At 34.9% G+C, this 23,379-nt stretch overlaps 1 protein-coding gene across 3 annotated transcripts in view; it reads left to right on the forward strand.

The window, feature by feature from the left end:
* The window catches only part of LOC150085983 (uncharacterized), a 100,075-nt gene extending 80,063 nt beyond the window's left edge, over window positions 1-20,012 (forward strand). For all 3 annotated transcript variants that reach the window (XM_090373633.1, XM_090373631.1, XM_090373630.1), the window contains exons 3-4: window positions 15,809-15,910; window positions 19,903-20,012. In XM_090373633.1, the coding sequence (XP_090229759.1) occupies window positions 15,809-15,910; window positions 19,903-19,953 (153 nt within the window). In that variant the 3' untranslated portion in view covers window positions 19,954-20,012. The remainder of the gene's footprint in view (window positions 1-15,808; window positions 15,911-19,902) is intronic.
* The last annotated feature ends 3,367 nt before the right edge of the window (window positions 20,013-23,379 follow it).

A 23,379-nucleotide genomic window follows, 5' to 3' on the forward strand; every position in this document is an offset into this window, starting at 1 on the left:
TTTAAATCAAGGGTAATAAATTCTATAAATTTTAAATTTACAAACTGTAATTGCCAATTATAATTTTATTATAGATATTATAAAATTCTTTCAAAGAAAATTAAAGGTAGACTAGCTACAATGCAAAACACTAGAAGAAGATATATGTATATAGGCATTATCTTTATTGGAATATCTTAAATTATTTAATTGTTATTAAATATGAACTATTTCATGTTTGAATCTGAATTTCCAATGTTTATTTTGAAACACAGTTAAATTTATTTTAAATTAAAATGGAAAATAAAATTTTATACCAAAAAGGGAGCACTGCCTGCGCCACCACGGATGTGCACTTAGTCATTAACCATCCTTCCGATCTTTGTATTATCTGTAAACTTTGACATTAAGTCTGCCTTCATCAGCATTATTAATAAATATTGAAAACAGCAATGGTACAACACTGAACCGTTGAGGACTCCACTGATAACGTTAGTCTGTGAAGAGTCAGTACCCATTGATAACAATTGTCTTCCACTTAACCATCTCTTTATCCGTAACACTAACTTTCCCTTAATGCCATATTGCTGTAGTTTATACAGCAATCTTTTATGTGCATTAAAAGCCTTCCTGCAATCTTAAGTATATGATATCAAAATTATTTTTTGCATCCACTTTTGTTACTGCTTTATAGTATCCAGTCAAATTGATCAGACAAGACAGTCCCTTAAAAAATCTGTGCTATAACTGCAGTATAATTGCATTTCTGTCTAGATGGTCCTACGTGACTTTAATCACTGATCCATTATTTTCCCCGAAACAGATATTAAGCTAACAGGTCTGTAATTACTTATGTCACCATTAGATCCCCTTTATGAATTGGGGATACATTTCACATCTCTAGTACATAGGGACCTACACTCATGGTAGTGGAGAATGAAAAAGATCTGAGGGTAATTGTGCATTCAGATATAAAGTTTTCTGAGCAGTGCAGCTCACAGGGTCTTGTCAATGATATACAGCAATTTTGCTTGCAGGGATAAGGAGGTGCTTATCCTTTTGTATAAGACGGGTGGCCAACGAGTCTATCGCGATCTACAAGTCAATTGCGGATTTAATTTCGGTCGATCACGACGAATTTTAAAAATACAGTCATCCCTCAATTTGTGCAATGAAATTTTTGAGATGGTAGATCGCGGCACATTTTGAAGGAAAAAAGTAGATCGCATTACAAATTAAGTTGGCCACTCCTGGTATAAGGTAGTGGTCAGGCCACACCTTGAGTACTGTTATTAGTGGAGTACCCCAGGATTCGGTTCTGGACCCGTTGTTTTGTGTATTTTTCAATGATATTGATGAAGGTATATCAGGCTTAATGTCCAAGTGTGCAGATAATACAAAGGTTGGCATGGTTGTCAATGAGAGTAAGTTACTGCAACAGGATCTAGAAAAGTTTGGCAGATGGGCTGAGAAGTGGTTATTGAAGTTTAAAATTGACAAATGCAAAATATCATCATTCTTCTCTTTCTTGGTGATTCCTTTCTTCTCTCTCTCTCTCTCTGTGTTTGTGTAACTCTGAGTTTTTTTTTTTCTTTTTGACTGGTGCAGCATAAGCCTCAGGCTTCCTTGCACTATATGGCTCATAATAATAATACTCCATATGGGTAGCAGTAACCCAAGAAAAACGTACCGTGTGGTACTACACTCAGGGAGGTGGAGAATGAAAAAGACCTGGGGGTAATTGTGCTGTCAGATGTGAAGTTCTCTGAGCAGTGCAGACTGCTCAGACATGGCTGCCAGAACGTGTCATGGAGTTTTGTCAATGATATATAGGAATATTTTCTAGCAAGCAGAGAAAAGGAGGTAATTATCCTTTTGTATAAGGCAATGATCAGGCCACACCTTGATGAGTACTGTATACAGGTCTGGAGGTGTCATTGTGGGGGGGGACTGCTGGGACGAGTACAGAAGGACAAAGAGATGGTTACGGGAACAAAGGGTTGCTCTTACTAGGAATGGCTTAATTTCTGTAAATTGGAGACTGGGGACTGGGCACCTCAAGGTGTGATCTGCTTTAGGTAAGGCTTTGAATGGTATGGTTTGTGTGAGCTTCATGCTGATGGAATTCCTCCTCTAGCTCAAATTATGCACTTGAGGGGGGTATAAATTCAAATTGAAAGCCAGTTGCAGAATAAATGTGTAGAAATTTGCCTTTAGCCAGTGGGTTATAGATTGCCAGAACAAACTTTCAACTGTCATTATGGAAGTTGATAGCTTAAATTCAAGGAAGGTCTGAGCAAAATATTGGAGCGAAGGAATAGGTGAAATGGGAAAGAATTGTTTTTTTTTTTTTTTTGGTTGATGCTGTATAAGCTTGCTTTCTGTATTATATCCTCTGCTAATGCTAATTATGACTAGGGGTTTGCTTATCTCGTTTGCACAAAATCAATTAGTGCCCTGTTAGTTCAATAAACTTCTGGTATTGCTTTCCCTCAAGAATTCCTCATGTGTGAATGTAGATGCAAAATAACTTCAGTTTGTTGGCAACTGGAACAGAGTCATCAACAGTTAAACCTTATTATAATTGGCAGTTCCACCACCACCACGCGTGTCTTTCTTACCTTTAGCTTCCACAGTTTCCCCTTCCATTTCTTTTCGGTTATCACAAAATCAGTTAGTGCCCTGTTAGTTTAATAAACCCCTGGTGTTGCCTTCCCTCAAGAATTCCTCATGTGCGAGTGTAGCAGTAGTAGTGGCATGTGATGCAAGAAAGCAAGCGTATGAGCTTATGCAGCATCAGCCAAAAAAAAAAAAAAAAAATTACAAAACAATCCCCTCTAAATATTTGTCCAGTTCCTCCTTAAATTTATTTAACCTATCAACTTCCACAACAACAGATGGAAGTTTGTTCCAGCAATTAACCACCTGCTGGCTAAAGGCAAATTTCTGCACATCTATTCTACATCTGTCCTTCCTCAATTTCAATTTATGCCCCCTTAGGTTTGTAATCTGAACAAGTGGAAGAATCTCATCAGAATTCAGCATGCTCAACCCATTCAAAGCCTTATACACCTCAATCGGATCACCTTGCACGTGCCTAATCTCCAGCTGCTGTAATTTGCAAAACTTAAGCCTCTCCCGGTAAGAGGATCCCTTCATTCCCCTCACCAATCTTTTGCCCTTCTCTGTACACGCTCAAGCAAATCTACATCCTTCCTAAATGAGGCCTCCAGACCTGCACACAGTAGTCAAGGCGTGGCTTAACCATTTCCTTATACAGAGGGACAGTCACCTTCTTTTCCTTGCTAGAAAAATTCCTGTATATCATTGACAACACCCCGTGACCTGCCCTGGCAGCCTGTCTGCATTGCTCAGAAAACTTCATATCTGACCGCACAATTACTCCCAGGTCTTTTTCATTTTCTACCACCTTAAGTGTAGTACCACACAGTTGGTACGTTTCTCTGGGGTTACTTCTACCCATATGCAGTACTTTGCATTTTTCAATGTTAAACTTCAGTTGCCACTTCTCAGCCCATCTGCCCAAATTTTCTAGATAATGGCAGTAATGGCTAACACTGCCATTACTGTCATTAACAACCCTGCCAACCTTTGTATCATCTGCAAACTTCGATGCTATGCCCGATATACCTTCATCAATATCATTGATAAATATACAAAACAACAGTGGACCCAACACCAAACCCTGTGGGACTCCACTAATAACATTAGTCCACGAAGAGCAGCACCCATTGATTACCACCCTCTGTCTTCTCCCACTCAACCAACCTTTTATCCATTGTAGCAACTTACCCTTAATACCATTTTGCTGGAATTTGTACAGTAGTCTTCCATGCGCAACAGTGTCAAAAGCTTTCCTGACATACAAGTATATGTTATCAAAATTATTTTTTGCATCCAGTTCCTTTGTAATCACATCATAATAACCAGTCAAATTTGTCAGACAAGACTTTCCCTTAACAAACCCATGCTGTGTCTGAATTATTGCTTCAGTCTTGTCTAGATATCCTGGAATGCATCTTTAACCAACGACTCCATTATTTTACCTGGAACAGAAGTTAAACTAACTGGTCTGTACTTACTCGTGTCACCCTTCGATCTCCCTTTGTGAATTGGGGACACATTTGCACAACTCCAGCCAATGGAGACCTCCCCTGAGTCCAAGGATGCTCTCATAATTATGGCTAAGGTTTTGCTTACTTCCTTTAATATAACTGGATAGATCCCATCCACCCCAGGTGCCTTTCTTATGTTTAACTTCAACAATTTCTCCTCCACTTTGTTCTCAGTTATTACAAAATCATTAAGCACCCTGTTACAATTTGATAACTTTGTGGCATTTTCAAATCTTAATAACTCCTCATGTGTGAATGTTGATTGCAAAATACTCATTATTTGTTTGCTATCTGAGCAGGATCATCAACAGTCGAACCATCGATATCAAGTGGACCAATCAGAGTCATCCCTTCCTTTTAGAGTTTATATAAGTAAAGAAATCCTTGCTGTTTTTCTTAGCATCCTTTGCTAAAGATTTTTCGTAATCTGCCTTCGTCTGCCTAACCTCCTTTATGACTTGATTACAGACTAGCTTATATATATCAGGCTTCTGTGTCGCCTGATAATTTATATGCATCCCATGCATTTTTCTTCTCTGCCACTAGTCTCATTAGTTCATTTGACAACCATTCTAAACCTTGAACAATATTTCTTAATAGGTAGGTAACATCATCAGTTGGTCCCACTGTATAGAATTTAAAAACTGTCTGGGACCACTATAGTCACCTTTACAGAAGCAAAATCCCCTTCCTTTACCCCTGATGGTCATTATATCTTTAAGTTAATCCCACATCAGTACACTGTGATCACTGCCACCTAATGGTTCCTTTATCTGCAAATTCTTAATACACGAATGATCACTGCTGTTAACCAGATCAAGGGTATTACCCTCTCTGGTTGCCTCTTGAATATACTGCTGCAGAAAACAATCATCGAATTTAACCCCCGGGGCTCACATCTGGTGAGTATGGGCTTGGCACACCCAGGGTCCTGAGCTGGATATCATCATTCTTCTCTTTCTTGGTGATTCCCTTCTACTTTTGACTCTCTCTCTCTCTCTCTCAGGGTTACTCGGGAACATTTTTTTTTTTTTTTTCCCCTGGTGCATTATAAGCCTCAGGCTTCCTTGCATCATATGGATAATAATAATAATAATAAATCCACAAAAGTCTATATCTGGGAAGTTAAAATCCCCCATTATAAGACATTCTGATTTACTAGCCTACTCTATTTCTCTGTACAATTGTACAGAGAAATAGTGTACAATTGTACAATGATCAATTGTTCATTGTACTCATTCAAGTCATTAGGCCTATACTACACTCCTCCTGTTATTTTTGCTTTCACAGTGCTTACGTCACACCAAACTGACTCAACAGTGCACTGTTCATCTATATCAACTGGATGCACTTCTTTTGATTTTGTTTTTCTTAATTAACAGCATGACACCTCCTCCCTTCCCATCTTGTCTATCCTTTCTGTACACATTGTGCTCCCCAAATTCCAATTCTGCATTCCTAATATCAGTGGACACCACGTCTCTGATATCACAACAATATCTGCCTTTGATGTCTTGACCAATGCTTCAAATTCATCAAATTTATTTACTATACTTCTAGCATTGGTATACATGCACCTATTCCTAGTTACCCCAACACATCCTATATACCCACCTGTTTCACAATGACTGCAATCAGTCCCTGAAACCTCCAGCACTCCACGCCACTGCTTATTCTAATAGAAGTAGTGCAATAATCACCTTCACCTCTGCCTGCAGCTACTTTTAACCTATTGGTCTGTGAATCCCCCCCCCCAAGCTAGCAATTTTCCAACCCACCTAACACTGCCTCGATAGCATCAGCAAATATTCTTGCACCCTTTCTATTTAAGTGTATCCCATCCCTGTAGATGTAGATGCAAAATAACTTCAGTTTGTCGGCAACTGGAGCAGAATGATCAACAGTTAAACCATTGACATCAAATGGCCCAATGTGATTCAGCCCCTTCCTTCTACTGTTAATATAAGCAAAGAAGTTGTTTGCTGCCATTCTTTGCCAGAGACTTCTTACAATCTACTTTAGCATGCCTAACCTCTTTGACTTCATTACAGACTATTTTATATCTACCTTAGGTTTCTTTATCATTTATTAATTTATATGCACCCAATGCATTTTTTTTCCCTCTTCCATATGTCTCAATAGTTCATCCGACATCCATTTAGGTCTAATCCTTGAACAGTATTTCCTTGTTGGTATGAAAAGCCTAATAACTTCTTTGATTACTCACATTTAGAATTAGCTGGTGGCAATATCATCAGAATTTGAAACAGACCACTTTGTCACCTTTATTAAAAACAAAAGCCTTTTATCCTTGGCAGTAGTTGTTTTTAAGTAAATTCCTAATTAGTGTATTGTGACTCAGTGGGGCTTTTACCTGTAGATGTGTAATGCATGAAGAATTGTGCTGATAACAAAACTAAGCATTTTTGAAATTTGGGCTCCTTTCATTCAAGAATCTGCATTAAAAAAATGTAAGATTCTAATTGCTTGGCTAACTTTGCCTTCCCATATGCTTTTTAGTGTAAAATTTGGAAGTTTAAAATCTATCTGCTCTATCATCCTGAATTGATTTGGTTTTACCTCCTATGCCATTTCCACCAAATTCACTTTGCCAGCCTCTTTTTTTATACCAGTAATTCTTGAACATCTTCAGTAATATCTTTTGATTAAATTTTTTTTAGGAGCATAGGCAACTAAGGCCATGTTATTGCATGTGTCCTGAGGTCAATTTTCTGTTTTGCTGGACAAAAAACCAGAGATTCTGGTAAAAAAAAAAAAAAAACCATGCTACCCTCTCCTGAGCCTGACTAAGCCACATTGTGAAAAAGACCCATAAAAATTTCAATTCAGGTCTTTTCCACCTGGTGTGGGGAGGAGGGTGATTCTATCAACTGTGCTACCCACGAGAACTTCAGTAGTCACATCATCAAAATCTTATCCTCCTACCGACGTAGCAAGTTCTATTGCACTGATTCCGTTTACTGCCGGTTAGACCATATTTTCTGAATGAACTGACTATAGCTATACATTTTTTCCATGCGCATTTATCGTTGGCTGTTTTACTTCTTTCAGTGACAAAGCTACGATTCTAATGCAGTCCACAATTGAAATGTTTCAATGCCTCCATTACTTCAATAGATTCGGAATCAATTTTTTCCAAATTCCATTGTAACGATTTTCTGAAGTAATGAGTTTTAAAGGTGGATATAATGTCTTGATCTAATGGCTGAATGAAAGAAGTTGTATTAACCTAGTACAACTGTGGTGGTAGGAACATAACTTCAATGTTTGGATGGCCTTGTGTGCTATACAAAAGTAATAAAACTTTGAAATCTAGATTTTTCCACAAGTTCAATAGCATAGAATGTAACACAGGGATTTGCCAACAAAATAAAAATACAGAGATTTCTCAATTTTTTTTTTTTTTTTTTTTTTTTATACTAGCGAGTCAACAGCGGGAATTCAAAATGAGTGGAAATGTTGAAAAATTACATCCATCGTAATACAGTAGCAAGGTTTCCCCCGCACAAAAGTTCAAAAATACCCTGTTATGCAAGATTTAAATTCTCTAACCATGTTAGAGTTAAAAAACTATGTTATATAGTACCGTGTTGTGCAAGGATTGCTGCAGTTTATCAATCGTGTTAGAGCGAAACCATGTTGTAGAAGTACCATGTTATACGGGGGTTGCCTGTACAGGAATTTTGCTAGCAGGGATAGGGAGGCGATTATTCCATTGTATAAGGCAATGGTCAGGCTGCATCTTGAGTATTGCATACAGGTCTGGAGGCCTCATTTTAGGAAGGATGTAGCACTGCTGGAGTCGGTACAGAGAAGGACAAAGAGGTTGGTGAGGGGAACAAAAGGAGCATTCTTACCAAGAAAGGCTTTTGTTCTGTGAATTGCAACATCTGGAGACTAGGTACCTGTGAGGCAATCTGATTGAGATATTTAAGATGGTGAATTAATTGGGCAAGCCCAATGCTGATAGAATTGTTCTTCGTGCTCAGACTACACATGAGAAAGCATGTGCAGTTTGAGCAAGAAGAACAATTCAAATTGAGGAAGGATAGTTGCAAAACGGATGTGTGGAAATTTGCCTTTAGCCAATGGGTGTTGATTGTTGGAACAAACTTCCTTCTGGTGTTGTGGAAGTGGATAGCTTGAATAAATTCAAGGAAGAACTAGATATTGGAGAGGATGGATAGGTGAAATGGGGAGTGGTTTTTTTTTTTTTTTTTTGGCTGATGCTGTATAATACTACATGTTGCATTTGTTTCAATGTTATGTATGCCTTTCCAGCAGCAAGCAAAGTTACAGAATGAAATTCTGACAATTGAAGTAATTTAAGGAGTTCTTACTGTGATCTCGCTGATTTCTCAGCAGCTGAAGCTGAGAAAGGTATACTTATAATAAAAGGCAAAATGACATTAGGATATAAATATCTGCACAGTTTTAATAATAATAACTGTGCCCAACAATCATTTTTTCATCAAAGATTTAAGTACACTTTTCTAAACCAATTTTGCACATTCTATCAATGTGTAGGTTTCATGATATGACTGCTGATTATATCAGTACAAGTTAAGATAGTTTCATTACAAAATACATGAAACTAGTAATTTATCACTTTTTCAGTTTAAATCCAATACACACTGTTAAATAATACAGTACACTATTGTAAAAAGATAACTACAATTTAAAAATCTGCTTATTTCCTTTGGTACATTTCATCTAGAATATCATGATAACATCCAGCAATCTGCTAATGTATGTTCAGTGTGGAAACCTTGATAGCAATTTTCTATTGACTTAATGTCTCGATGGACTCATTCCCCCTGCTTGTCATTCACTGTGGTATGTATGGTTTTTAGGAGAGAAATCTAAATGTGAATTCAAAAATGAAGTTTCAGTGACACGGAATATCCCATTTCTTTACATGCATTGAGCAGTTTCTGAACTCTGTGTGCGTAGGAGACCTTTGGTTATCCAAAAAGTTTCTGCAGTCATTTGAAAGCCTGCCATTTATTGAGGCATTTTTCAAAGCTTTCATTATGCAGAAGCTCTGATTTGGGGCCCCCACAAAGATTTCCTCTTTCAGTTTTGAAATGCTTCACTTAAGTAATGGAGTCCTCTTGAATTTATCTTGTCTATTGCATTCACAAAACTCTTCATTAGATCCATTAATGGAATATACTGCACACTACTTGTTCCTGGTTTAAATCTGCTTCTTTGAGGCCAGTCACATCTGATGTAATGGTCTGCAGTAGAACGGCTCTCCCATAGTCTTAAGAAACAGCAGTGTTCTCTGAAAACTCCTTGCATGTCCATTAACATACCAATGACTGTGATGTCATTGCAGATGTTTCATTAGCGAGTGCTATATTGAATTGCTTTGAACAGTGTCTTCATGTTGTATGTCTGCTTTATATGAGCAGAGTGGGCAATGTGGATGGATGGATGGATGGATGAATGACTGAGTTCCCATTATGCAAGAGAACAAGTTTTCAACTTTTTCTGTCTGCAGTCCAACAGACACCATTCAGATGTAATGTATACTCTTGACAAAATTCCTGAAAAGTCCTTTTATATAAAATGCATGTTTATTAGAATGTTTACTGTAAAAAATATTCTATTGTCAAAACTTGGTTTCCTTTTCAATAGCAAAACATTTGTTAAGCGTTTCTGCTTTAGTATTGAGGTGAGAAGCTCAATGTTATCTACGGAGAGGGCTAGATATCTAATGTGGTCTAGAGATCTAACTCCGATATTTCTTTGTTGGGTGCAGAGACCTGAAAACCTCAGCCAATCCTCCAACAGGATTGGCTGAGGTTTTCAGATCTCTGCCAATTGCACCTTTTTCACATTCCATTTCATTTTCTAAAGATTCTGTTTTATGCTATAGAAGTACTGGAATTGGCATACTGTTGTTGGAGGGATTGGTTTCAGTTTGGAAAACCAGTATTATGTTTGTTCTTTACTGAGAATCTGGTTACGTTCATGTTACAAAATTAACAATCACGATTGTGGTTTTTTGGCTCTCTCCATATCGTGGTTAAGACAAATGGCCCACCCTTTTTCTGGTCACCTAGAGCAGTGTTTCTGAACTGTTGCTCTTTGAATACTCATCGCTTAAGATTTTGTGCTGAGGAATAAATTTTTATATAATTTATATGTATTATCTGTGAAACATGAGTGAGGCTTTATTTAGTTCATATCCTGCATCATTTTTAAGCTATTATGTCCAGTATATTTGTACATAAAAACAATATACAAATCAGTATATTTATATATTGTAAAATATTTAAAAAATGTATACATATATTATGCATATTTCTTTTGGATGCTCTGCCCAAATTGATGAATACTTTTGGGTAAAGCAGCCAGATTTTTAAGTAGTGAATGCGGGACATTTTAAAATATCTAAGCAGCCAATGTGGGACACCTTCAAAATACGCTAACGCGGTTAAACACTCAGAACAAAGAGCATATGTGGAAGTGGTACTGTAATAATTGCAATACTTAAAGAGATAGTTTTACTATAAATCAAATTAGAAAAAGATATTTATTTAAATCGAGTTACATACAAATAATGTGGTAATAACAATTCCATAAAAAGGTAAATTAACAACATCAATACTTTTGAGTCGAATGGATTTGTTTTGCCACTGTAAAAGTCTTCTCAAGAGCCCATATTAAATTTTAACATGATCATAGCCTTTACTGTATCCACCTTCATTGTTGTTTTTTCTGGGGTCCAAATTTTATTCATTAATGAAAACACTCTTTCTGTTGGTGTATTTGTCTCTGGTAAACATAACAGGTATTGAACAATTTTGAGGACATTTTGGTAAGGGACATTCTATAATTTAAAACTACTGAATATTTCTACCCATTTATTTAGTATCTATCTCAATATATTTTTTCATTCGATTCCTTTATTTTCTCTACCGTTGTGTAACTTTTTACGAAAGATATTTCATCAAATAAATCACTTCCGTTAATTGAAGTTTTGGACATGCTTGTTATAAATTCCAAAGTTTCTTGGACATCTTTCCACAGAGGCGTTTTTTTTTTTTTTTTAAGATCAATCCAGCAAAAATATTCTAGTACATTTAATTGGTCTGTGTATATTTTTAAATATTCCAAACTATTTTTGTAAAAATTCTGAATGTGACAAATAAACCAATCCCTATTTGTATGACCATTTTTTTTCTAAATTTGTCAAATCATGTCTAATTGTTATTGGAATATACTGATTTTCCAGCCTGTCACTGACTTTTCTTTTCAAGTCAAATATGTTTCGCAGCATTGAAAATTGTCACTTGATCTCCTTCAATTCTCTTTATTGTATTGTGGAATGATGATGCTTGGTGATTGGACAAGTTTTAGCCACAATTTTGAACATTCATTAGTAAAAAAGCTTGCTAGCATTGCTGGACACTGCTAGGTAAAAGTGCTAGGTAAAAGCTTGCTAGCATTGCTGGACACTGCTAGGTAAAAGTGTCCAGCTTTAAGGGCACAAATAATTTTAAAACTCTTTCAATACAGGGCAGAAGTGCCAACCACCTTGTCTTACTATAGCCCAAAAGTATTTGGTATTCAATTTCCGACGATTCTCAAAACTCCTTTAATTTCTCGGTACGAACCGTATAGATATAAGAATATTTTTTTATGGTAATACTTTCAACATCAACAGGTAATAAATCTGTAGCTGTCTGTATGCTATTATGCATGATATGAGCAACACAGCCGACACCAATGAGATTCTGAAGTAAGCTCTCATTTAGTTTTGCAAAAATAGTATTCGTGCCCCTTCGCTAAACTCCCCCGAAATTTATATTGGCATTATTGGCGTAGAAAGCAAGAACTTTATCTTTTAAGCTATTGTCGTCAATTACATTCATTATTGAGCCATAAATCATTTCAGATGTTTCACCGGGAAGATTAACTAATTCCAAAAGTTTTATTTCTATACCAGCTATTTCGTCAAAAAAACGAACTAAAGTAGGGAAGAGTTTTAATATCATTATGGTTTGACGTGTCTGAAAATATTGAAATAAAATGCACACATTCAAGTTTGTTTTTTCCAACTGAAATTGAGTATGGGGCGATAACATTTTTAACTATGGCTTCACATTTTGTTTTCCCACATGAAAACTTTTTATCAAACAATTTTTGGATTAATTTCGATGTACATTCCATTGAACTGAAACTATGATTATGTACAACACTGAAAAGCAAATAAGCCTTCGGATTTTGCTAGTTCCTCTTCTTTATTGCCAAATGTCTCTTCCCTAAAATAAGCACTTAATCTAGAGGATGAAGCAGCCAAATGCAATGCCCTTTTGTGTTTATCTGAAGCAACATGTCTTTGAATATCATTTCTTCCCCCATGAGAAATAGAAAAGTCACCATTGCATTTGTTACATCGAACATCATAAATGGTATTTTCTTTTTTTAAAAAGAGAAATTCTTTTTCCAATTCCTGGTTAAATGCACATTTCCTTTTTTTTTTTGGCGGCATTTCCTATTATAAGGGTATTTTAAATGAGAAAGTTTTAAATGATATAAAAATTCTATTTAAATTAGAATAGTTCTTATAATAAGACGTGGGCGAATATCCTTTATACTTACATGACTTATGTTTTCCGATAGCAGTTCCAATTCTCCAGAGAGAAAAATCTTCACATTAAGTATTAATATTCAAACTGAAATGTAATAAGAAATGTAATAAGTTATCGTATTATAAACGTGGAATGTACGTGAAATATCAAAAGAAAAACTAAACTCGGCAAACGATATTTTGGTATTTACCTCAGGTAATATTACCGGAATGTATGGCTAATTTACGATGTCGATACTAAAAGTTTTAGATTACGACTGACTGATGATATCAGTGATCACACCACAGTTGGGGAGCGATAATGTGCTCAATTTATCGTCCTGCGACAATGTATTAAATCAATAGTATACATTGTAATTTGAACTGACGCATTACTTCTAATATTGAGAGAGAGAGCTACAAATCCACGAGCGCAAAAGAATAAGTGTGATTGCTTTAGAAAATGTGGGGTAAACTTAACGAATTCTGCGAATGCGGGACATTTTCCGGGACTAATCACCATGCGGGACTATCGAAATTCGGGACTGTCCCGCCTAATCCGGGACGATTGGCTGCCTTACTTTTGGGTGGACCATAGTTTATTAAAGGTTGAGAAATACTTACCTAGAGGACAGTCATTATAATTAAATAATCAAGTTATGAAATAAAGCTGTATTCAAACATATAAATTTCAGTGTGTAAATGATAAATAATTATATTTATGTAGGTTAACAATAGGTATGCGAGTGGTATAATTCTCATGTTCATGTAATCATTTTCATCATAAAAACTAGACATGCTAGAAGAAAACCAAGAATAGATTTAGAATTGGCATCCAAAGGTTTGTCCAGTCTAATCCAGTAATTCCCAACTGGGGAGATGTTCCCCCCCGGAAGTGTGAAAGAGATTCTCGAGGAGACATTTTTAGTTTAAAAAAAAAAAAAAAATATATATATATATATATATATATATATATATATTTGATAACATAAATTTTATTTTTTATATTTTTTTAATCTGAAAACCACCGAAATATATGCTTAAGATTATCTTATTGCAGAAATAATGAAGGTTTTAATGGCATCATCTGTGACACAGTGTGCAATCCACGTGGCTTGTCACATTACTCCGCACGACTACTATAGCACCAATGATACACAGTATGACATCTGTGAATACTAGTTACAGTAGTTTCATTCTGATGGCTACACAAAAAAAAAAAAAAAAACCAACTTCTATGGGTTTTATATCTATTCAGAAGTGGACTGCAAATTCCTGTGGATGCCTAAAAACACAGTGATGTCATATGACCTCCCTGACTGGAACAGCATTTGAACCAAAACCATTCAAATCTAGCTAAAAAAAACCTAGTGGAATTTTTTTTCCCGAGCGAGATTCCCTGTAGCATATGAGATTGGATAGTACCAGTATTTACTTTTAGGAATCCATGAAGGCTGTGAAAACTTCATTTGAAATAGCTTTTTTTAATTGCAAAGCAAAAGAGACCTCATGTCATTGAAGAGATTCTTGTAATGCCTTGAATTTCTGCCTGCTCCTAAAATTTTACTTGGGAGGGGGAAACTCAAAAAAAAATTAAAAAGAATATTTCCCTGTCTGGTTCTACAGCAATATGCCAAATTGATGAATTATTGGAGGACATCGAACTTCAAATTCTGCCAAAGATCAAATCATATACCTTTTTTTTTTTTGCTATTAGTTGTGATGACTACCAATGTAGGAAATTATGCACACCTACTCATTTGTGTGTGATATGTATCTCACAATACTGTGGAAGAAGAAATGTTTTCTTGTGCCTTGTAAACCACTACTAAAGCTGATATCTCTGAAGCTATTTCAAAATTCTTCAAAATGAATAACCTGGATTTGGAGCGTGCACCAGCAACGGTAAGCTCCATTTTTGGGTTGCACTGCATCATTCACTGCTAACCATTGGCTTCTAAAACTTTACCCAGCAGCATGCGTGAAGGTCTTGACCTCTGCATCAAAGTAGTGAATTAGGTAAAAAAAAAAACAGTGCATTAAACTCAAGATTATTTTCTTTGCTTTGTGAAGATTTGAATTCTGACCAGAAAGCTTTTCTGTTCTATACTGAGGTTCGTTGATTATCAAAAGAGTATGCGTGGTTGGATTTATGAGCTAAAGGAAGCAATTGCCCTATTTTTGGAATATCAAGGCAAAGACAACTGCTTCAAGTCTTCAAAAATTAAAGTTTCCAGCTGAGCTTGGCATATTTGGTAAATGTATTTGAAGCTCTGAACACATTAAATCTGAAACTGCAAGCAGCAAATACCTCTATCATTATTTTAATTATTATTATTATTGCATGCATCATGAATTCAGATGGTATTTTCATGTCATGACTGAACATTTTATTTGGAAACTTGTGAGGAATCCTTTTCTCACTGATGTTCAATCTTTGCCAGATATATCCAGGAGGAGTTTTTGGAACTCAAGTTTGATTCACTTGTCAGAGATAACATTTAAACAGGCTTTGTGTGTTCTTATCCCATTTTCATCAACATATGTTTGCGAAGCGAAGCTGGTTTTTTCTGCACTTCTGGCTGTAAAAGCAAATCTGCATAATGGACTTGACATTGAAAATGACCTCTGTTGTTCTTTATCTTCCACAGCACTGAAGAAGAAAAGCTTATGGCAAAGAATTGGCCCAAAACTCACATTAATAATATGTTATTAATGTGCTTAGTACTAGCTGGATGTTTCTCTTTTTCGTGTACTCTCCTCTGTTGAGATGACATTATTAGGGATGGGATTTAATTTAGGATTCTATTTTCAGTAATAGCAAGATGGTACGAATGCTGATTCTCTTTGATCACATTTTAAAACTTGCATAATTTTCTACATCTGTGTAAATCCTCATAAGTTGGTACTAAATTGACATTGTTGTGGTGTTTCAGCTTCCTTTCTAAACATATTTATGAAGAGAGCATGTGTGTTTTTATATAGTATATATATATATATATATATATTGTAACTTTTTTATTGTACATTTTACAAATAGCAGTTATACTGATGTTTATACTTTGATTATTTTTAAAAAATATAATAGACCCAGGAAACATCAGACGGTTACTGTGCAAACTGTAAATTGGTGGCAAACAGATTCTGTGCACTCTGTAATCATATTCCTTACTGCAGTGAGCACTGTGCTGTAAGTACAATTAGCCTGTTCATATCAATATTTTATTTTCATTTACACTCAACATTTTATGTAGTGTTTCTTTAACTTCTCTATTTGATTAATGCATAGTTGCTTAGAGTATTTGCTGATATTAACTACACTTAAGAGATTAACTTTAAAAATGAGCAAACTTCACTTATCTTAATTTTGTAAATAAACGATTAACTCCACAATAAATTTTAATGTTTTTCCTTGAAATTAAAAACGTTACATTTCGGAATTAATGCTGATCCCCCTTTCCTTTCATGTGTCAGATAAAGCTTTTATACCCCAGAGCTATTCTTTTATAAGACTACTTCCGTAACTTATACATGACCTTTTGATGTTAATTGTGCTGTATTAGTGACTTGTATTAATGTAAACGAAGCTATGGATATGAGCTTTTATTAAATATAATAGCTTGTATCAAATTGGTATTAGACTTCCATTATTTTTGCTTTTTTGCGATTTCTAAATGATTTATGAAATAAGCTTATTTGTTTCTGCACGTTCTTATTCTGAAATTAGATTGGTTCACTTTTTTGTATAATTGGAACATTATTGCTGATTTATCATGTCGTTTTATTTAATATCATTGAAGCACTCAGATATTTGTGTACTTGATTTTATTTTAGTCTTTGTATGCATATCTGCAGGAAATAAGTTATTAACTGGCATATCATTTGATCAGGTCTTTGAATGGTAGGTAACAGTATTAACCATATGGTATAAGGAAGCCCAGGCTTTTGCTCCATCAGACAAAATATATATATATATATATATATATATATATATATATATATATATATATATATACAGTAGAACTTTGATTGTCCATCACCCTATTTACCGTCAGTCTCTGTTAACCATCACTTAACCCCATTACGCCGTAATTCATTGTGATATTGGTGCCGTGTTTCACTGTCTTTGTTTTCAACTCGCTGTATACATTTGTACTTTAACCTCTTCTTTCATATTTTAATAATTTTTATTTAGTAAACCCATTGAAATGACAAATGTAAGCGAGTAGTGTTGGGATTATCACAAAAAATTGAAATAACCTTCTAAGAAAAGGTGAAAGTACTACAAGTATAGCATCGATTTATGGAATAGGAAGAAATCAGTAAATGCTATAAAGCATGATGCAGACAAAATTGAAAACCGTGTGTCGAAAATGGAAACCACTGACGATAATGTTAAAAGTTGTAAAACAATGAAGCTTGCTAAAAATGGACAATTGGATACGGCAATGTCCCAATGGTTTGTTCAAAAACATAGCCAAGGAATTTGTTGGGACCTAACTGAAAAAGCCATTGAAATCAATAAAGAGCTAGGTGGAGGTCCTTCATTCAAGGCTAGCATCAGATGGTTGGACAAATTTAAGTTTCGCCATGGTATTTGATAGTTGTCGATCCAGGGTGAGAAGCTAAGTACATATAGAGCAGCAATTTCTGTTTATCATGAAAAACTACAGAAGGAAATAGCTGATTGAAGTTTGGTCAATATACAACTGCAATGAGACTGGCCTTAATTGGAAGGCACTATCTCAAAAGACATTGGCCTCAATAACAACATATGGCACCAGGATATGATGCAAAAAGATGGCATCAATGTAATGGTATGTGCTAATGCCAGCAGTAGTCATAAATTTCCTTCGGTTCTTATAGGAAAACCAAAAAAGCCTAGATAATTTAAAAATATTAATTTAAATGCTTTGCCAGTTAAATATTTCATGATTGGTTTCATAAAATATTTGTACCGTGTGTAAGATCACATTTGACAATAATATGCACTGCTACTGATAGACAGTGATGGCAAAATATCATGCCGCTTTCTGCCAGCAAACACGACGTCTCCCATTCAACCAAGGGGTCAAGGCTTGATCGAGAGTATGATACGTTGTTATCACAAAATGTTCATTCAAAAACTTGTTTTGGTAGAAAATAAATTAGATGTGATAAGAGTTTTGGAAAAGCTATATTATAAAAGATGCAATTTTCAATGTCGCTGAATGATGTTCCAGTTCATATAACACAAAACAATACAATCCAAAAGAAACTGAAATTTTGCAGTTATGTTCTAATGTTCCTGGTTTTAAAAATATTTCGATGGAGGAAGTAAATGATTGACTGGATATGGATGTCGGATGCAAAATTTTAGACGACCGTGAAACTGAAGGAGAAGAAAAAGCTGCTGCTGCTGATGGAACAACAAACGTAATTAGCCACTGTGAAGCTGAAACTATATTGCCAAAGTGCATTGAGTGGTTTGAGGTACAAGAAAAAGCAGATGCAACGCAAGTGCTACTTTTGCGTAAAATTGCCTCCCAAAAGGTTTGAGGGATAACAAAACAAGAGATTGACTGACTTTTTTAGAAAAGAAATTTAATTATGTAATATTGTTTTCTTTTTAAATTTTTTTATGACATTACTAGACAAATGTAATTAAAAATATAAAAAATAGGTATGTATGTAAATATCTGTGCTGATTTTTCGATGACCCGGTAAAAAATAGTTTATTAAATTTCATTAGGTTATGTAATAAAATAAACAAGTTAGATGACCTGGTGTATTGTATGTATAATGCTTTTAATGTACGTATTCTATTATCCGTCTATTCAATTATCCATCATGGTCTTGGTCCTGTACCCTGACGGACAATCGAAGTTCTGTTGTGTAAAGAAAATAAACTATATATTTTCCTCTTCGTGTAAGTGACCATCCAAATGACCTTTGAATTTACCCAGTCTCTCAGCTTCACTGTGTGAAGTAACTTATCCTGGTAATTAACTTGTTGGCCAAAAGAAAACTTCCTGTAGTTCAGTCTAAACTTCTTTCCCATAATTTGAATTTATGGACCCTAACTCTGGAATATTAAGAGTGAAAATTTCATCTTTATTCATTAAATTTACCCCTTCTCAGAGTTCCTCAATCAGGTCCTCCCAGAGGTTCGGTTGTCTCATGATTCGTAGCACATGTAATCCCATTCATGTTTGTTTAATTTAATTAATGTAATTTTAAGTGCACCTCTTGGATTTAGTGTTGGTTCTTGGTGGTGCTATGAAGAGACAGTGTAATTTGTTAGTTCATAGAGTTTAAAAAAAGAAAAAAAAAAAAAAAAACAATGCCGAAAATGGGTTTTAACAGGAATTGAGACCCTGGTCAAGTCAACTACTTGTATTTCTGCACAAATTGTTTGAAATTTGTTAAACATGTAATATTGGAACTGGCAACTGTAGTGCTACATATTTGTAACATTTTTTTTTTAGCTGAAAAGCAAATTTTACTATTTGACTGATCATACTCTGGCCAGTCACAGTAATGAGATTATCTGTTTGTTATTCAGTGCTCTAACTCTTGAATCAAGATCGCGTCTTATCATTTGAAAAGATTCCATTATGATTATTGCAAAAATCAGAAGTTATAAGCTTATAATCAAGAGCTATATATATAAGCTTATCAGTTATGAATTCAAAAAAAGTCTGTGGTTAGAATTGTTGATAAAATTATTCATTGTCAAGATACTGAAATTATTGAAAAATGCTGTGAAATTCTTTGAGAAAGTGATAAGACATGATGTACTGTTCTAGTTTCAAAGTAAGGGAGTAATGTGCTATGGCTATCAGCTTAATTAAAGTATGATCTCCATATCATGAGTTGAAACACTTTTGTCCTCCCACCTACCAGAAAAATAATAAATAAAAGGCCTGTTAGTAGTAACATTTGATATCTTTATAATTTCTGTTACATTCACAGAGTTTTAGTTGGAAAACTGACAAAATGACATCATGGTCATCCCAATTTTGGCTTAATTGCTGTTGGTTGAATAGCCATGACAACCTGTAATAGTATTCGTTTGAGTTATTTGCCTTCAGCAATAAAATATCAAAAGCAGAAATAAGATGATTCATCTGTAGTATAAAAATTTCACAATTAAACTATGTATTTTGCATTGTTTAATGATTTTTTGTTTATTTGTTATAGGTAATTCATTGGAGAAAAGGCCACAATATTCAGTGCAAGAAAGACAGGTAGTTGGATATGTTATAAAATCCACTGGATATTGATTGAAATCTTTAAAAACATTTGAAAAAGAACAGTTCTCATTCTAGCTTAAGTTTCTTTTTGTGGAATAAATTTTCATTAGTGTAAATATTTTCTGTATTCGAAAAAAATTAAATTTTTGTAATGCTGAATGTGGACATTATACAGTGGAATCTTGTTAATACAAAGTTCAAGGAACCTAAATTTTCACGTTTTTAGTAACGAGGTCCCCCAAAAGTGTTAATTTTAATGTTAGTTTATTTTATTTCTGATATAATAATATCAGAAATAAAATAAAAACAAAAACCTTGTCTAACAATACAGTAATAGGAATAACATTTTTTAAAGATTATTTTATTTGTAATATAAACTAAGAGAAAAGCAATATTAACAGAAATTAAAATATTGTACAGTATATATTTTGATATTTTAGTATCACAGTAAAAAGAATTACAATCTTAATATAAAAGGAGACATACAAACAATTAACTTTTTAATAAATTAATCTAATTTAAAGAAAGAATCCAATGTTGTTTGCACAGTTTTTGTCCTATATGCATTTTTAACTACAACTTAGACATTATCAAATGCATTAGTTGTTTCTTTATCAACGTTACCGCAGGCCAACACATTCTCTATTATGTTCAATGCATTTTGGCCATCTTTTTTAGATGGTGGTGTGTGTGTGCGCTTCACTTTTGCTGGTAACAAAAATGTCTGGTACCCAGTAGCTCTTCTGGTGTTGGTGTTGCAGTGGTAGCAACTCCATCATCCACCTTCACAAACTCTTCAAATTTGCCAACAAAATCCATATGCTCCTTCAAATTTCTCCATTCCTCAATGTTGCTATCACATTCGTCTACTGGACCGTGTTTTTCAATGATGTTCTCTTCAAAGCCACTCTTTCTGAAGCAGTTGATTATTACACTTGATGTAATACTTTCCCACACAATAACAAGATTATGAATAGCATCCACAACATTCCAATTTGGCTGCAAATATTCCCTCCTATGTTGTGGATCAAGTACCTTATCAGGTGGGCTCTATATGCTCTCTTGAGGCATTATAAATAATGCCTTGGTCCAGTGGTTGCATTAAACTAGTGTTATTGGGAGGTAAAAACAACAGCCATATATTTGTCAACTTAAGTGTCTCAGCAGATTGTGCTGTACAATGGTCTAGAATCATCAAAATGTTTTTCTGAAGCCATTCTTTTGTCCAATTTAGATAACCAAGACTGAAAAATTTTGACTGTAAGCCAAGCACTTCTATTGGCCTCATAATCACATGGAAGTTGGTTAACTGCTTTAAAACATCTTGGCTTGGAAAACTTACCAATCACAAGTGGGCGTAGTTTTGTACTGCCATCTGAATTGCAGCATAACAGAACAGTCTTTGTTTACTTAATTTTCCACCATGACAAGACTCTCCTCGAACAGCAAATATTTTGTTTAGCAGAAAATTATAAAATTAACTTGATTCGTCAAGATTAAAAATCCTTTGCCTCATATTTTTCAAGGATGGACCATACAGAACATAACCAGTCTGTAGCCTTTTTGTCGACTAATCTAAGGCGCCTCCATAGCCAGGTGGGCAGGAGCAGCAGTGCGTAGCACATGCTTCTTGATTAGACCGGGGTTTGAGCCCGTGACCACCAAATACGGAGGATGTGGAAAGGTCAGTGCATGACCACTGCATATCCTCGGAGCAATATGGCCTTAGTTGCTAATGCTCCTAAAAACCAAATAACAACAACAACATGGACTAATCTAGACTCGCCGCAAACATTTTGCGAAACCAAGTTATTCCTGTCTTTAAATCTTTGGAACCAGCCACTGCTGCATTTGAAGTCGCTAACCCCACGTTGCTGAGCTAGCTAATTTGCCTTTTCTTGCAAAATCGGACCGGACATTGGCAAATTAGATGCACGCATTTGTTGGTACCACTCAAAGTTTTGTTTCAAGCTCCTCAATGTTTGCACCACTAATTCGTTTTGTATTTCATTGCTGCTTCAGTGTCATGCACTTCAATCTTTTTCGGTTTTTCAGTATTGTGAATAAAGTAGGTAAAGGGATGTTGTATTCCTTCGCAATGTCCATTTTGCTTCTTTCCATCCTATCAGCCTCTTGTATAATTTTTAGTTTAATTTCTAGGCTTAATTCTGTTCGTCTACGTTTTGTCGCCACAACATTGCCAAATAAGATTTAATATAAACAAATTTTAAATTAATTTAAAGATAAGTTCCAAAAAAACATCAGTTCAGATAAAATGGCACAAAAAATAGATTGTTGTTATATGATAGCAAAAGACTCTTTGAATTGGGGTAACAATTGAAACTGACCTTATTCCCGTGGAGAGAGAAGGAGTGCATGTAAACAACTTAGAAAAACTATTTATTCTTTTAATTTAACAACTCGTCCTTCAGAAAGTTTTTCAGAGTGCACTTGAGTTGTAACTACCATAAACTGCTTTTGTTTACACAACTAATTTCTTACAAGTCAGTGCCATCCTTTGGCACTGACTTGTATTGCGATTATAGCCCCCGGCCATAAACGGGTGGCGGGGGGCAATAATCAGATCACTCTGCCAAGATTTGTATTAAATGTAAAAAAAAAAAAAATTACAATATTTATTTCTCAGGGGTGAAAAAGAACTTTTGTAATACATATTAACTGAATTTTGTAATAAATGAATATATTTACATAGAAAAGCCTGCCCTTTTGCAGGGGAATAGTATGTGCATCATATAAATGAGTACTTTGTATAAACAAAGTTTGTATTAACGAGGTTTTACTGCATAGAAATATTGACAACACTGATTCTGAATGTATACATGATAAACTTCAGTCAGATGAATGCAATTAGTAAAGCAAAAATTTTCAACTTAAAATACTTTGAATATTAATGTACTCTAAGGATAATGCACTTTGTAATACTATGTACACAATATTACAAATATGTAAGAGAAATACAAGGTTGGCTATTGAATAATGTGACTGTTGCAGTAAAATAAATAATGAAATGTATTTTGTTCCTTATAAGTTATACCTTTCAAAATATTTGCCTTGGGCTTGCACACGCTGTTCTATACATTTCTGGAAGTCATCTTCTGTGAGCCCTTTTAACACTTTGGTTATTTTTTTTTCCAAGTGTATTTAATGGGCTAAAATTGGGTTTTCCTTTAAGTACACTTTTCTTTTTAGGGAAGGAAAAATGTCCCAAGGAACTAGATCTGGTGAGTATGGTGCATGTTCTGACGAAGGATTTGTCTTTTTTTTCAGCCATATACTAGCAAACAGGGAACATATTGTATGCTTGCAGGAGCATCCAACCATCCTTCCACAATTCAGATCTCTTCCTTTGAATTTTTTAATACTGCCTTGTGAGAACTTCATTCAATGTAGTATAGTTGATAGT

Source organism: Mastigoproctus giganteus, chromosome 5 (genome assembly GCF_048544385.1).
Source record: "Mastigoproctus giganteus isolate SK-2022 chromosome 5, ASM4854438v1, whole genome shotgun sequence".
Taxonomy (NCBI): Eukaryota; Metazoa; Arthropoda; class Arachnida; order Uropygi; family Thelyphonidae; genus Mastigoproctus; species Mastigoproctus giganteus.